This window comes from Dendropsophus ebraccatus, chromosome 5, assembly GCF_027789765.1.
Source record: "Dendropsophus ebraccatus isolate aDenEbr1 chromosome 5, aDenEbr1.pat, whole genome shotgun sequence".
Classification (NCBI taxonomy): Eukaryota; Metazoa; Chordata; class Amphibia; order Anura; family Hylidae; genus Dendropsophus; species Dendropsophus ebraccatus.
This window is the reverse complement of record NC_091458.1, coordinates 69,477,655-69,495,669: the sequence shown is the minus strand read 5'-3', so window position 1 is coordinate 69,495,669 and position 18,015 is coordinate 69,477,655. Positions and strand designations below refer to the sequence as shown.

General features: G+C 39.6%; 1 protein-coding gene across 3 annotated transcripts in view; it reads right to left on the bottom strand.

Moving 5' to 3' along the window:
• EPSTI1 (epithelial stromal interaction 1) overlaps positions 1–18,015 on the bottom strand; it is a 60,207-nt gene that overhangs the window by 15,713 nt on the left and 26,479 nt on the right. For 2 of the 3 annotated variants that reach the window (XM_069972306.1, XM_069972307.1), the window contains exons 7-9: positions 16,529–16,607; positions 9,047–9,112; positions 4,160–4,216 (exon numbers count right to left, since the gene is read on the bottom strand). In XM_069972306.1, coding sequence (XP_069828407.1) covers positions 4,160–4,216; positions 9,047–9,112; positions 16,529–16,607 — 202 coding nt within the window. The remainder of the gene's footprint in view (positions 1–4,159; positions 4,217–9,046; positions 9,113–16,528; positions 16,608–18,015) is intronic. The other variant, XM_069972308.1, reaches the window with a different exon arrangement.

Sequence of the window (18,015 nt, the reverse complement as noted above, 5' to 3'; positions counted from 1 at the left end):
AGGAATCCCGGGCGGAGTGTATACACATATAATACGCTTTAGCTGGGATCTCTCATGGTGCCGCAAACAACTGACATGTCAGGTTTCTTTGGCCGCTATTAAGTGAATGGCAGCCGTAGAAAACCATGTCAGTGCACACTGTGGAGTGAGCAGCTCCGGCCTCTCGCTCCATAGTGTGCTGTGGGGAGTTCTGATGCAGGTGCGCACGGATGCGTCCGCATCAGAACACTGCAGCCGAAAAGATCATCCGTCTGGTACTGCAGTACCGTCTGGGATGATCTTTTTAGAGGCCGTCCAGGTCACGGAACAGCCAGTCTCTTAGAGCATGTGAACATGGTCTCACAGTGGAATGACAATCCCGCTGTGAGTATGTCTTCTCATTGAAAATCACAGGCAAGGTATCCGTTACGTCTGAAACTGGCCTTAGAGAGAATAAAAAGATCATACAGAACACTATGTAGGTTGAATTAAAAATAATAAATAAAGACCTATGGAGAAAATGTTTTTTGGCACCATAATGCCTGGTTCACACACAGTGAAATAATATATGGGCGCCAGTTGAGGTAAAATACAGACGTATTTTTTAATGTTATAATGAGCTTCACTGAGGTTAATCGGAAATTAACCATCAGTGCACACACAAGAGAAAAATGTCTGTAATTGAGTGCGGGCGTAAAAATAATTCCTTAGCCAACCTGTATTTGCAAAAAAACAAAAAAGGTAATTTTTTTTCCACCTTGTTTTTTTCATTTAAAATGATTGCCTTATTGTGGTATTATTTTACTGTGTGTAAACACAACTTTATAGTAAAAAGCAAGAATAATGTTTTCCAAAGGTGTCCAAAACCTTTAATTATCTTGTATTTAATAGTTATAATTAAGGTTTATCTCCTTGTAGCGATCTGGCTGCTTTGACCTTATATAGAATTTTTCTGTTTATCAATATTAAAAAAAAAAATCAATAAATCCAATGTAATTCAACATTGTAACACAATAAAACATGAAAGAGTCCACAGCAGGGGTGCCAACTACATTTACAAGGAATAACGCCAGCCAATTTTCTTCAAAGCCTTATAATATAAGTACTTTTTTCAAGCATGAAGAAACGCACTAAAGCACAGATCAAACATATGAAAGATTGCAAAAAAAAAAATTCAGAAAAGGATAAATCACATTCATTGATCACTGAATGTTTCAGTCAATGAACGTTCAAAAATCCTCATCCCTCAGAACTTCAATATCCCATCATTATGCTTTTGAATCAGGAAAGCCTTTCAAATGTAAAAAGTTCTTAATGGAGATTGGCAGTAGAAAGAAACTTCTAATTTAAGTTTAATAAATATTTTTTCTCTAACACGCACTATATATGTACGCATTGCATACATGAATATATCAACTTATGTAAGTATATATTGGGCCATAAAAAATATGGTAAAAAGATGTTCTAGGTAACCACTCCCCCATCTTTAAACGGAACCTGTCATCCCCCCCCCCCCATGCCGGGGTGAAGGCCGCCCGATGGTACATTTGCTTTAATAACATTAATGCATATGTAGAAGTATGGAAATTATGCATCCATCGCACTTTCCTTCATCAATCCCCTTCCTAAGTTAAGCTTGATGGACATTTGTCATTTTTTAACCTTACTATGTAAATATGTGTAGCAGGGAAAAAATCACCATGACTGGTTTCTATAAATAGGGTGATAAGTAGTAACATTCAAACATGGCTATGTGACTATTCTACTGTTCTATTTTAGCAGGGTAAGTCGCTAATTTCCTAAGATCCTAAGTATTATTTTTTTAAAACTACCACATTATTAAAAAAAAAAAAAAAAAAATCCTCAAATTGGGTATCATTGTAATAGTACTGACTGAAGAATAAAGATAATATGACTAGACAACATAAAGTTTGCACGGTGAGCAGCTTAAAGGGGTTATCCACCTAAAAGCTAAAAATTTAAATGCTAGCTGGTCTTATACCAGGGGAGTTATTTATCACACTGGCTCAGCAGCTTCTCCCTAATGTCCTACATGATCCTGGGGTGACTTCTGAGGGAATAAGGAAACATTTAAAGCAGCTTCTCCTGTGTGTGCAGTGGATGCAGCAAGTCTCCAGCCTCCATGTCCTGAACTACTCACAACTAGACTAGAAGGAGCGGGTGGTCTTTTCTGCTGACAGTCTTCTATGTTTCTAACTAAGTATTCACCATACACACAAAAACACTGCTAACAATGCCAGATATCTGTAATATAGAGGTCATCCATAGTGATATAGAGGGGTCACTGTGGGTGTTGGGGCACGCCATAGTGCACACACACACACACACACACACAGCTTGCTGCAGCCATAGCGCACACACAGCTTAATGCAGCCATAGTATACACACACACACACAGCCTGCTGCAGCCATAGCATACACACACAGACAGCTGCAGCAATTGCATACACACACACACACACACACACAGCCACACACACACAGCTGCAGCCATAGAACACTGAAGAAAAACACCACATTGAGGACAGAGGTTACTGCTGCACTACCTTTGTCTTCTCTTCTTCCTCTATATTACACAGGATATCTCCATATTACACTGCTGCTCATATACAGTCATCCAACATCCAGGAAGAGAACAGCACAGATCTCCCCCCACACAATGGACTCTTCCAGCTCAGAAACAAGCTGCCAAATAGTGACCGACAACTTTACCCCGACCACCCTCATCTAATAGGGTCAGTGTCCTATTAGAATGTTGCTCATAATATATATTGATGAGCAAAACTATCAAAACTCAATTCTAAATTCTAGATTTTTTTTAAAGCTGGAGTCGGAGTCGGTACATTTTTCCCGACTCCAACTCCGACTCTAGCCAAAACTAGACTCTGACTCCACAGCCCTGGTTTGCATACTCTCCCCCTTAGCTTTCTTTCCTGCCCACTGCTGTCATTACTATTGCACAGTAAACACAGGACTGTTTTTTTCACTGATTTTGCATCACATCACCTCAGTATGTATTCCATACTAGCAGATGATGTAGCAGAGCTGACGCGCGCATGGTGTAGCTGAGCTGCATAAAGGGCATCTGTTTACCAGGGGTTGGGGGTGTAGTGTAGGTTTAGATCTCTGCTTGCTGACTGTGAATGAAAACATTCTAGTTCTATCCAGATTCTAAGAACATCCATAACATTTACAACATACAGAGCTGTGACACAAAGACAGGTACATATGCTTCCATTCACTGACAGCAAGCAGAGCTAGAATTATAACTCTTCATATTACAGAAACCTAGGCTCAGGGACACAGGTAAGTCTATGGAAGCAGCACTTTTACTAGCAATGAAAGGTGCTTAAAGATGATGCAGATGATGTCTCCAAGTCTCAATAGACAGCTAACCTGGCCCCCAGAGAGGAGATCGTTTGTCCTGAGTCTACAAAGGGTGGGTGGGGGGTCGAGGGAGCTCATAGTTGTCAGAATGGGCATAGAGAAAATTATTTTAGACATCCAGAGCAGGGAAATATGAGAAATAAACTGGGAAAGGGTGCACAATTATACATGTATATTAGACATAGGGTGGTATTGGGAATAGGGATTGTTTAGAATTTTTTTTAAGTTACCCGGATAACCCCTTTAAAAGAGAACACCCTCAAATGTGCATTTTTTGTTTTTATTTCAACTCACAAATCATATTTTTTCAGCAATTTCATGGAAAATTAAAATGTTATTACAAAGCACAATAGATCCTGCAAAAAAAAGCCATCACACGGCTTTTTAGAAGGGAAAATTTAAAACAGTATAGCTTTCAAGGGTGAATTACGAAAATGAAAGCCCATAAAAATGAAAATTGTCAGTGTCCCTAAGGAGTTAATTATTATTGCAGCCAACATGAGGAGTTTTTAGTCCAGGTGCCAGACACAATTATCAGGGAATCTCAAGCTCCAGTGCCTGTAAGTTTTGGAGATCTCCTGATAATTGCACCTGGCCTTTACACTGCTGTAATATACTGTACGCTGAACTTTTTTTTTTAATCAGAGAAGAAATGGTTAGTCCATCATTTTCATTATACAGGAGACATAGTTTTCATATGGATTTGCTTGGATATGAAACATCTAATAAAAGCCACACATACAACTAGAACATACATTAAGTCAAGTCTTACCTGCTTGTGTTGAGACCTTTTAACTTCCTGTACTCTAGTTTCCTCTTCAATTTTGTGCTGTAGTAAATTTGTAAAGAAGAAATTAAGAATTATTGAGTGTCAGAAACAATCAGCTCAAAGTATTAATGCAAATGTGACTTTAATAAACAATAATTTTCGACTCCTGACGACTTTATGGGGAGTAATTGGTCAAATGTACATAAAACTTAAATTGAGTAGCCTATTGTAAGGTTCTTCAATTCTCTAATATATTCTGTTTCAATATTAAACCTTTTTAAGATCTCTCCTCGCTTTCAGAGACTAAAAAAACACATTTCAGGTTATAATCTCTCCCTAGCTCTCACCTATGAGTCTGTATTCATGTAACAGCCTACCTCATATTCTAAGCACAGCAACCATATTATTATCCCAATTACTTATGCTGATACATTAAAGGAAACCCTTTACTGCAATCAGAAAAGTACTGCTCCATACGCTTGTCTTAGAAGCAGTAAGGACGGAGGACTAGAAGCAGATGGAACAGCAGCGGCAGCAGGATCTGTTAAATACCAGATGTAGGTAAGTATAGGCAGGCCTTGCTTTGGTGTAAATGAATAAAGATATATACTTACCTGATCATGTTCCCCACTATCCTCCAGCCCTGTCTGTAGGATTTCCCGATTTCCGCAGCTGCAGCTCTCACTTTTGGTCCAGTCTCTGAAGTGACAGGCCACTCAGCCAATCACTAGCCGTGGTGCTGTCCCATTTTGGCCAGTGATTGGCTTAGCAGCCTGTAACTTCAGAGACTGGTTCAGAAGTGAGAGCTGGAGATGTGGTGACTGGGGAATTTCATAGACAAGGCTGGAGGTCACAGGGGGAGCCTGGACAGGTAAGTAATAGATATTTTATTTTATACACACTATTATCAGCCATCAGCCTCGCTACCTATTACATGTAGCAATGCACGGTCAGCGGACGATAATTTTTAAACTTGCAAATAGACAACAATCAGCCAATGATCAACTCTTTGGGTGATCATAGTCATTATTACATGAAGCAATATCGGCCTAATTCGGCCAATTTTCTTTCTGCGTAATAGGGTTCTTAGAGATAAGCCTGATCAATCAGCATTGAATACCGGTTGCAGCCAAAGTTGAATGCAGCCCTAAGGAGGCCAGAAAAACATGCATATAGCCTGGCTCTATCCTATCCATGTTTTCCCAGACTCCCTAGGGCTGCATTCAACTTCCTCAGCCACAGGTATTAAAATGGAAAGCCATCCAACACAAGTATCCTTTCTTTTCTTTTACAGTCCCAGCAGGTACTTTAACCCCCTAAGGTCAAAGCCAATTTTAGTTTTTCCACTTTATGTTTAAAAGTCCATAGCGCTTGCATTTTTTCACCTAGAGACCCACATGAGCCCTTATTTTTTGCAAAACCAATTGTACTTTGCAATGACAGGCATTATTTTTCCATAACATATGTTGCGAAACTGGAAAAAAATCATTTGCGCTGTCAAATTAAAAGAAAAAAGGAATTTGTTTTGATTTTGGGGAGTTTTGCATTTACGCCAGTCGCCCTATGGTAAAACTGACTTGTTATGCATGTTCCTCAAGTCGGTACGATTACAACGATATGTAACATGTATAACTTTTCTTGTATCTGATGGCTTGTAAAAAATTCAAACCATTGTTAACAAATATATGTTCCTTAAAATCGCTCCATTCCCAGGCTTATAACGCTTTTATCCTTTGGTCTATGGGGCTGTGTGAAGTGTTTTTTTTTACGCCATGATGTTTACTTTCTATCGGTACCTTGATTGCGCATATACGACTTTTTGATCACTTTTTATTAAATTTTTTCTGGATTTGGTGCAAGCAAAAATGTGCAATTTTGCACTTTGGAATTTTTGGGCGCTTACGCTGTTTACCGTGCGAGATCAGGAATGTGATTATTTAATAGTTCGGTCGATTACGCGCGCGGCGATACTAAATATGTTTATTTATTTGTTTTTTTATTTATTTATATTTATAAAATGGGAAAAGGGGGGTGATTTGGACTTTTAATGGGGGAGGGGATTTTTTATTATTAAAAAAACATTTTTACTTTTACTTTTACTTTAACTAGAAGTCCCCCTGGGACTCTCATAGAGATCAATGCTGTGTATATACACAGCAAAGATCCATCAGATCGGTCATAGACTGCTATGGCCTGCTGCAGGCCATAGCAATCTATTGCCGAGCCGGGATCAGCGTCATTCCGACGCTGAGGCCCGGCACGGGCAGAAGAACGTATCTCCCCCCCTGCGATTCCCCCCCCCCCCCCCCCCCCCCGAGATCCGTCCCACTAGACACCAGGGGCAGGGAGAGCACAGCATCTAAGTGCAGCTGTCAGGTTTGACAGCTGCACTTAGAGGCTTAATTATCCGGCGCGGGTCCCATAGAGGCACTGGATCAGCGCCGTTCAGAGCGGGGTCCTGGCTGGACCCCGCTCTGAACACCCCCCGCAGCACCAAGACGTATCAGATACGTCATGGGTCGCTAAGGGGTTAAAACATTGAAATACTCTTTTAGGGTTCACACTACGTATATTTCAGTCAGTATTGTGGTCCTCATATTGCAACCAAAACCAGGAGTGGATTGAAAACACAGAAAGGCTCTGTTCACACAATGTTGAAATTGAGTGGATGGCCGCCATTTAATGGCAAATATTTGCTGTTATTTTAGAACAACGGCTGTTATATTGAAATAATGGCAGTTATTTATTGTTATATGGCGGCCATCCACTCAGTTTCATCATTGTGTGAACAGAGCCTTTCTGTGTTTTTAATCCACTCCTGGTTTTGGTTGCAATATGAGGACCACAATACTGACTGAAATATACGTAGTGTGAATCCAGCTTAGCTATGTTCACACTGTGTATGAATCCGTCCGTAGTGCTAACCGCAAATATTCGCCCGTAGTTTTGAGGTTGATGCGTTCGCTTAAAAGTATACAATATACGCCCGCACAATGCACACTACGTATGAGCTTACGGCTGGATCGTATACGGTGCTGTGAAAAATGAACAAGACCATTGTTTGAGGACGGAAATGTTGAAACTCACGGCCGTGGATTTCCATGCAGTCCCATACGAAGTACTTATTTCAGCCAAATTGAATTTGATTTTTCGATCCAAAAGGTTCTGTGTGGTTTACGGGGCTGGGTGAAGATTTCCAAGTAAATGACCTGCCTCAGATCGCTTCGAAACAAGCTAGGGAAGCATAACTGTACTGCGGGCGTATGTTCGCGGTTCGTACGCATCTGGCCACATGTCTATTTTTCCCACGCCCGTAGTTTCAGCTGCACATGTACGGCGGCGTACGATCTACCGACGGATTCATACGCAGTGTGAACATAGCCCCCAGGAACAAGATCTCATTCCCCCCCTCCCCATACATTGCTACTGCTGTGTCTGTAAATGTTCAGATACCCTCAACTGAAAAATATCAGCAATGAAGCCTGGGGGATCATATTATACAGACCATCGCTGCAGATAGTAAGGGCAATAAGTGACATAAAACAATGCAAGAGTGATTAAAGGGTCATTTAGTGCTGTCTTCTATTACATTGTGGGAGAAGGTCAGAAACAAGGAGGCTGTCTGCTATTTTGCCTTCTGAACAGTGTATAATCTATAGTCTTCAATGACTACAAGCAGTACTAATGCTGTAAAATGACCTGCTGCTCCTGGGTCTGTAGGAAGTAAGAGGGGGACTTATGAGACAGCCCAAGCTGCTGTGTAAATGATCACCGATCTTATACATTGGGGCTCATTTACAGAGCCTATTACAAGCCTTGGTCGTCGTTTTGGGAGGGTTGCATAGATTGCTAGATCATCATTTGTTGGCCACACATCCCTGGGAGATAAACTTTTGGTTATTTTAAAATGACCTGATTAGCCCAGTGTTTGCTGGTTTGTTGGCTGATCAATGGCCCTAATGCTGGGTTTACACGGAACGATAATTCGCCCAATCGAACGATTAATGATTTTGAAGCAACAATTTTATTTTTATAACGATCAGCATTTAGACGGAGAAAAATCGTTAGAAGATTCGTAAGAAAAATCGTTATTGCGATCGTTTTTAAGATCGTTTAAGCCCATCTTTCACATAGGGTGAACCTTTGAAAGACTGTTTACACAAAGCGATCTGCGAATATTTAGCGAACGACGGACTACGATTTGAGAACATGTTGAAAGATTAAAATGAATGATTTTTCGCTCATCGCCTGATCATTTGCTGTGTTTACACGGAATGATTATCGCTCAAATGCGATCGTTATAGCGAAAATTCGAACGATAATCGTTCCGTGTAAACGCAGCATAATACACACTAATTGTGAGCTTGTGTAACCTGATATTAGAGATTGTGTGGGAATCAACTGAAAAAAATTGACAGCTGTATATTTAAGATTTTTACTTTCAAAGTAATTCAACTTTGGGGGGAGAAGAAAAGAAAAGGCAGGAGCTTGTAGAGCAGAGCTAGTCCCTGTTGCTAGTGACTAGGCTGGCACAGGCATGTTATTCTTCATGTATGGAAAAGATACATTGGATACAGTGGAATTATTTTAAATTGATAATTCCACAAAGACTAATAGGATTAAGATGCAGTTTTTTTTTCTATTTTAAAATTTTTATTTTTCTTTGGCTTCCCAATAGCAATCTCTAGGATTCATTCTAAAGTATATTTATATATTTTTCCATGTTCCAGGCAATTAGCAAATGTAATGGCATTCATGCTGGAAATCTGAATTACTGTTTACTATTGCTATTGCTTCTAGCAAATGCCTATGGCCCTATCTACTGTAATGTGTTCTATGTATATCGTGTACGTTCTCTATAATATAATGGCATGGAGGCTTGGAACGTACCATTAAAAGTGAATTGTTAAGTGCTTGCTGAAACATCCATTCCTCATCCTCTTCCTGATTAACAGGCTGTAAAATAAATACTTTATAGTTAATCATTTGGGTGACATAATGGATCATGTAGAAGAGAAGGTAAGAAAATTATTCTGTACAGCCATTCATTTTCTCTATCCATTTCTCTCATCTTCTGCATTGTCTGCTCTTGTTTAACAGCCTGGTCCTTTCCCTGAAGGGAGAACACTTCATAATGGGTGACATTATTATGCTGCATCACTAGTGGAGTTAAAGTTACTTGTCAGTGTTGCACATGCAGAACCTACTAATTTTACTGACTGCTCATTACAGAAGTCTGACTCACTATTTTGCAGAGAAAGATTAAGCATCTAGTTTGGCAATATGTATATCTGGGTCTAGGCTTTCACATGAAAAAAGTTTTTTTTTTCTCTTTTCCTTACTTTTAATTATTACTATTATTATTTAGATTAATAATAAGCACTGTGCACTTTAGTTTTGACTCCTGCTGCTGCTATAATATATAGACTAGAGTCTTGCAGCACTGTGCACTTTACTTACCTCCTGTTTGGCTACTAGAGCTACTATACCATGCTTCCCTAAAACGGCCTATGTATGTTCTGGTGATCTCTGTGGCCCACCTGTGTCATCTGTGCAAATCTGTGACTACTACTTGTGATTTTTAAGAAAAAGTATGTGTTTTTATATATACTATATGAATTTTCAATAAAGTTTACATTATTAATTCAATTGTTGTGTGAGCTATCGATTTCTGTAGGAATTTATCAATTCTCTAACATAGTCTGGGTTAGGGAATAACCAATAACATCATTCTCACGTGTCTCGATGCCCTGCAGCTCTCATTCTAAGGGCCCTATTCCACAGGACGGTTGTTTGCATAATCGTTAACGATAAACGATCTCAAACGACCGCTATTGCAAAATCGTTTACCCATTTACATGGAACGATAATCGTTACTTATGATTATCTTGTCGTCGCTATTGCGTTTGTCACTACTGCAAACGACCGAACGACATCTTATTCAATGCGAACGAGCAATGATTAAAATAGGTCTAGGTCTTATTAAGCGATCAACGATTTCTCGTTCGGTCGTTAATCGTTAACTGCTATTCAACCGAACGATTATCGCTCAGATTCGAACGACTTAACGATAAACTGAACGATAATCGTCCCGTGGAATAGGGCCCTAACTCTCCAGATCCCCACTGCTTCCTGGTTCCTGTGACACATCGATCCCACAGGAACTGCCCACACAACCAATTACTGGCCACAGTGGCAAATTGTCTCGACCAGTGATTGGCTGAGCAGACAGTTCCTACTGACAAGTCACAGGAAGAAGCAATGAGTTACTGGATCAGAATGGCTGCTGTGGAGGATGAGGGCAAGTAAATAGGACTTTCCTTTTTTATTATGTCACTCTGTGCAAGGTATCTCCCTTAGGCAACTGCAAATAAAGTGCATTAGCTCCCTTGGAGAGGCACATCAAACATGCAGGCCTTTGTTCCCTTCAATTTAAAGGGGTTGTCCAGGGAGCAGAAGACTGCTGAAACTCTTTGTTCCCCAACACTCACTTCTGTTGATTCTGTATCTTGGAAATGAGCACCGGGAAGCAGAAGGATCAGCTATGGAAAGGGGTGATGTAGCATGTCATCATTATATGTGACCAGATGTGACCAAACTATTTTTGATTAAACAGAGTGTACCATGTCACCACATTAAGGGGTCCTCAGAGACATGGCTCCATGTACGTAAGCACTTGCACCTGTAGGTTGTTGTTTTTTTATATTGTACTTTATGTTAGTGGCAAAATTTGGTCACTATCTTTAGTGTTTTTTGTGAAAAACATCAAAACATCATGAAAAATTTGAAAAATAAGCATTTAAAGAACTTTGAAATTCTCTGCTTCTAAAAAAGAAAGTCACACCACATAAATTAATCCCATTAACAATATGTCTACTTTATTCTGTCATCAATTCTTAAACATATTTTACTTTGTAAGGGTTCGTTTACAGTAAGGAATTTGCACAGAATTTCAAGTGGAGTCCGCTTGAAGTTCCACCTGTCCCATTTGTTCAATTGGATGTCTCATACTCACTCCGCCATCTGCTCCGTGGGCATGGGGAGAGGTAGAGCCATACTTGCCATCAGTTTCCCCCCTGCCCCTGCTGGCTGCCAGGACTTCTCCTTTAAATGCTAGGAATGCCCAAAAGTTACCCCGTTTTGGAAACTACACATTAGCATTTTGACCCTACAGGTGCTTGAGGAAGGTATTTACTATTGGGCCATAAAAATTAGAAAATAGAATTTTTCCAGTAATATATTCAATTAGTTTACTGATATATGTAGTGTTTTTTCACAGTATGTTTACACGTTTTATTTTGGCAGTTTCGCTGCCTTTTTTTTGGATGACCAAAACATGGGCATTTTTTGCAAAGTACGGTTGAAATTTTATGCAAATGATGGCCGTCCATGTTTTGGCACCAAAATGACGCCATCCAAAAAAACGGACATAAAAAAAACGGCTGCAAAACTGCCAAAATAAGACATTGTATGAACATAGCCTTTAACAGCACAGGATTTGTATATTAGCTCTTTCTCTCCTCTCACAAAGCAACTACATTGAGGGGGGAGAAAGATACAGTAGAAATCCTGTGCTGATTTTGTAAATATGTGACTATGATCAACTGTGATATGATCTTAGAATAGGGGCTCTTCTTCTTACTATTTACTGTTAGGCTTTCTGCCTGTCTTCACTGCACATGTGTGCGCCATTTTGGATCACTGAAGGGGAGGAGAAGGATGGTGAGTGATCCCCGTCTTGGACAGGGTAAAGGGGGGGATCAGAGCACATGGGGACCCAGGGGGCAGGGGTCACTATACCTCTGCCCCCTGTACTATAATATATATTTGTTACTTGCATCAGCAATCATCAATATACCGTGTATACAGGTGATCGCTGTTCAAAGCAGGGCTCACCAATCAGTGCCCTATGCATGGTCACTGATTGCTTGCTGTTTATATATGGTTTTGACTGCTTGCGGTGGCCATCTTGGATTTTCAGCACTACTGCTGGAAGGGAAAGGGGGATCTATGTGTTGGGCAATTATGTTGTAAGGGTCCCTGGACACTGTGTTTATCGCCCTTTCACACTGAATTCACAGTGAGAGGAGATAAAAATATATATATATTTTTTTACCATATAGCCGCACCTGCAATGGCAGTTACCATCAAGTATATAACAGCAATCATGGGTTTGGGGACCAGACACACTGGCATAGTGGCACAGTGTGCCTCAACTTTTCAGCTACTGGAGGAGGGGGCTGATGGCCTTGCCGATGCGGCTATACTATTCTGAGCCATTGTCATAAAAAGCTGATGGGATCAGAATAATGCTCATTAGTGATTGCTGTAAAAAGCTATATCGGTGGTCACTAAGAGGTTAAATACAGATGATATAGACTTTATTTAGAATTGTGGTGTATGATAGAGGAGCTATGGGAAAGGAAAAATGAAGGCACATGGGAATTAATTTAAGGCAATTTAAGTCCTAGAGAGATGATGGTATCACATATGTGTCATATATCATGTGTCATAGTCAGTTAAGGTAATGTACTAAAACCTGGAGCAGAGGTTAGAAAAACGATGAAAAATCAAGCATCCTGCTGTAAACCGGAGCCAAGAAACAGGTCTGCTTAACACCAGGTGACAGCTTTGTTATTTAGTCAGCAAGAATCAATAAACATTTGGCCTCTTGTCCCTTGTACTTCTTGCTTAACTACCAAGTGTATTCTAGTATGAAGTAGGGACAGATGGAAAAAAATATGACTACATGGTCAAACTTCACAGTAGCCTGTTACTATGGAAACCCATTAGGCTATGTTCCCACATCGTTCTTTTTTTTTAGTAAAGAACGGACACTGATTGCAATGGCATCAGAGTCCGTTCTTTACTGCAGGGGCGGCATTGCATTGAAGTCAATGCAATGCCGCCCGCTGTGTTCACATACTGTAGTGTTCTAACGCCCGTTCTGTAGAACCTGCCAATAATTTCCAGACGCTGTTCACTAAACAGCGTCCGGAAATAACAGCAGTTCAACAGCGGCCGCACATTGCATTGAAGTCAATGGCTAATTGAAATAGTAAAAAAAGAACATTCCTGCAGCCGATACAGAGGTATGGGCTGCAGGAACGGGCTGAGTGCTGCCCGGAGGCCAGCTGTTTAACAGCGTCCGTTGCTATGCTGTGTGAACTTAGCCTGAGGCTGGGTTCACACTATGTATATTTGAGGCTGTATTTGTGAGGCTGTATAGCAACCAAAACCAGGAGTGGATTGAAAACACAGAAAGGCTCTGTTCACATAATGTTGTAATTGAGTGGATGGCCATCATTTAATGGCAAATATTTGCTGTTATTTTAAAACAACGGCTGTGGTATTGAAATAATGGCCGTTATTTACTGTTATATGGCGGCCATCCACTCAATTTCAACATTGTGTGAACAGATCCTTTCTGTGTTTTCAATCCACTCCTGGTTTTGGTTGCTATGAGGACCTGACATGAGGACCAAATACAGCCTCAAATATACATAGTGTGAACCCAGCCTAAGTCTGTAAAGGAGTCGTAGACACATAAATAACATAAATATTTTTATTATTTTCCACAGTTAAAAGTGTCACTGTCATTATAACTTTAAAACGCTAAATCAACAGTAGATGTGATATAAAGCAAGTTTACAATTTACATTCATTATTTATTTATTTATTTGCTATTATGGAAAACACGGCACTTCCTGTGTTCTTATTTTTTTTTTCCAAAGAGTCTTAAAACAGGAAGTCCTGTGTTTCCCAGGTTTTCTGACCTCTCACAGAGAAGACAGTCATTTAATTAATGGACACATTGAGCTGTGAAACTCTGTACTGGCCTAAGTTCATGTCTTTGGTCTCTTTTTTACAACCAGCATAAGACTAAAAAGCTGCCTTCAGGAGATTGGACCTGGATATATGGTAAGTATAGCTTTATTTTAAAGCATGATAAATTGCAAACTTGCTTTATATCAGATTTACTGTTGACAGTGACAACAACATATTGTTTAAAACATACACAATAAGGCTATGTTCACACGCTGTATGAGACCGGCCGTTCGGTGACCCCGGCCGGGTGATCCTTCCGGCCGCAGAGCTCTGATGCGGGCGCATCAGCACGCGCCCGCATCAGAGCTCCCCATAGCCCACAGTGAAGCAAGCGGCCGGAGCCGCTCGCTTCACTGTGTGAACTGACCGGTCTTTCTGCGGCCGGAATTCACTGAATTCTAGCCGCAGAAAACTGACCTGTCAGTTTTTTCCGGCGGTGTATGGGATCCCGGCCGAAGCGAATACGATGTGTGTACGCTCCGGCCGGGATCCCATTCAACATAAGGCTATGTCACACACCGCAAAACTACGGCCATAGTTCTGCGGCGAGAACTACGGCCGTAGTTTTACGTAGTGTGAACATAGCCTAAAGGTATACACAAATGTAATGTGAACCTAGCTTTATTATACATTCCCCTAATCTTTATGTATTCCTCGAATGTATTTGGATGTTTTCTTTAAATATTCTCAATTCACCCAAATTGAACAATTGCAAGGATAGTATAATGTGTTCACTCTGAAACCTGTGTTGTTTGCAGAGGTACACAGAACACTATCTGTAGCTTGAAACTATATGTAAATACATAAAATTGATCAATGTGACTGTTTACCTTGTGATATTTCAGCAGTTTTATTTTTGCAAAGGCAACAAAATGTTTTATTCATTCCATGAAAATAGATCAATTCTTTTTTGTGGATCAATAAAAGAAAAATGCCTTGGTGGGACTGAATATCACTAGTCTGTTAAAGAATAATGCTATTAAGGAAATGTTGATATTATGGATATATTTTACATTCTTGTTAGAACTGGAACACAAGGTGATTTTGCTTCCATATCAACAGGCTAATGGCGTGTTTAAACAGAGAGATTTATCTGACAGATTATTGAAGCCAAAGCCAGAAACAGACTATAAACAGAGAACAGGTCATAAAGGAAAGACTGAGATTTCTCCTCTTTTCAAATCCATTTCTGGCTTTGGCTTCAAAAATCTGTCAGATAAAACTCTATGGTATGTTCACACAACGTTTTTACAGCTCTGTTTAAAATGACGTCTATCATTTTGAGTCTAAAATAACGGACGTCATTTAGTGCAATGACGGCTGTTGGTACATTATTCTAGTTTGGGGTTACTAAAAAAGTCCATTGAGTTTAAAAGTAAAAACAGAGCAAGAAGGGTGACAAAAGAAAAACTGTGTGAACAACTAATAAAAACGTCTGCTGTTTCCAAAAAACATCCGAAAATAATGATCATGTTCATTATTTTGACGTCCGCTGTAAAAACGTCCGTTATTCAATACACTGTGTGCATTGGACGTCTGTCTTCCCATTGACTTCAATGGATTGCCATTGCAGTCAGTTAAATCGCGCCAAAAACTGACTTTTTTCTATTTTTGATGTTTGAACATAGCCATAAACTGTAATGATTTCACCAGTTTAGTTCCTTCATAATTTGCATACTAATAATACTTTTTTAGTCTAGTATTGTTTCAAACTTTTATTTTTCTATTTATACCTTATTTATAATATAATTTAAAATAGACACCACTCACCACACTGGTATTTTAGCTAAAAAATATATATCAATTGTATGATAAAATGATATGATCTAATTCTCTATTTTAGTTTGTGTGCAACAATTACTTTCACAGGATCTCTGTCTTAAAGGGGTTATCCAGCATTAGAAAAACATGGCCACTTTTTTCCAGAGGCAACACAAGTGGACAGTGGACGGGGGCTGAGCTTAGGGTTCACTGTCTGTGTCTCTCCTGCATCCCTCTGTGACCTGAGTCGTAACACCTTTCTTCTTTTTACATATAGCAATTTTAAAACTAATGACAATATGGGATGTAGTTCTGTACAGAGGGATCAACTCTTCCCACAGGCAAGATCACTCATGTACTATTCACAGTGCCCTGTTTACGGGGATACTTGTATGTATTGCTATTCATCTAGACTAATTTCTGTAAAATTGACCTATTTCTGGGGGCAGTGGTCTCAAATGGCCCACATGTCTGCTGCCATCTTAGTACACCTATTAGGTCCTGCCAGAGGTAGGATGGATATTAGCGTTATGCTGACAGTTATGCTACACTGCAGTACACATACAAACAAGTTCAAGAACATTCAGTTTTGGTGCAAATTGCAGCAGGATTCAGGCATATTTTCAATATGAAACAAGGGCCATTGTTCCTAAATATCTATTAAATATTTTGAATGGTGTTTTCTTATTCTCAACATAGGCCCAGGCTGCCAGACCCTGCTGATCAGACATTTGTCAAAAAGTTCTCTTAATGTCTTTAAAATAAGTTAAATAAAAATCTTACCCACTGACTTGACTGCCCAAATCCACTGTGATATGGATCATGTATGGGTTGTAGCCGGTCCAGGAATGCACTGTTTCGCCTAGGTTAAAGTAAAACAATGTATGAATAATTACATCATTTCCTTAGTTTGAATACTTCCTTTATGTGACCTTAGAAAAGGCCAGCCTAAAATGTGGTTGGATATAACCAGCACAGATGTAAAGCACACACACATCTTTTTCAAGAGTTAATATATGATTGTTTTTTAATATGTGCTACTGGTGGTATATATTATTTTGTAACATTTTGTACATGCATCTATAAAGTTGTATAGAGAAGCTTTAGAGAAATATTAAACAGAAATTTGGTGGAAAACATTAATAAAAATGCACTGAAAAACACATTAAAATGCTTTGTGTGAATGCTGTATCATTAGCTATTTTATTAATATCAGATTAATCAGTTAATAATCAGTTTATTTATAATCAGAGTGACTAGTTACGGGTGGTCTGAGGGTATTGAGGGTAAAGAGCTCCACAACAAGAGGAAGGTGGACACTTTTTGCGGCGCTATTTAGATTGGGGGTTTGGGGATTAAGCAAACATGCACATGAGTGGTGTGAGGATGTTGTGATGGGCCCTGTGTGCATGGAGTTGTTGTTGCACAAGACCAGTTCGGACTAGACCAGTATGGCAGCATTGTCCCATTAAAGTGAAGAGGATTATGCTACAATAGCTTGCAACAGTACTATGAAAAATATTGTTATTAAAATACAGGACAAATGTTTTGTAGAAAGCAGTAAAGAAAAACAATGCAAAAAATATGGAAAAGACCCCTATCCAGGCCCCTTTTACCTTCTTCATTCCTTGAAAAGATATCAGTCAAATAAAAAAGACACTACAGAATGGCAACACTGTTATAGAGAAAAGAACAATGCGGCTTTTTCTGCCAGATAGAAGAAAGTAAAAAATTTTAGTAAACCCTGTACTTAGCAACAAAATATTTAGGATAGCCCTAGTAAGATTGACAAAGGAGATGACATACCATAGTAATTCTATTATAACCCTCAATTGTGTTGTATATTCTGCCCATTAATTTCATTTTCTATAAACTCCACCCTCTAGCTTTCCAAGAATTTCAACATGGTTGAACTAGACTATCTAGCCCACAGGTGTCAAACTCAGGCCCTCCAGCTGTTGCAAAACTACAATTCCCATCATGCCTGGACAGCCAAAGGCTTTAGCTTTGGGAGGGAAACATGTAAATGAGCATACAACTACAGCGTATGCAATAATGTACCCTACTGCAGAATAAAAAGGAGAAGTCAATTAATTTGAGGAGTCTGTATGTTGGCACCCCAACCTCCTAAACTGTATAGCCAAGAATTGCGTGCCTATAGGCTGACGTCATCCTTCCTTTATTGTAGAATTTCATAATTGTTCCTATGGGTTTCTTTCTGGCATATGAATTCCCTGCAAAATGCCTGAACAATGTAGAAACATTTAATT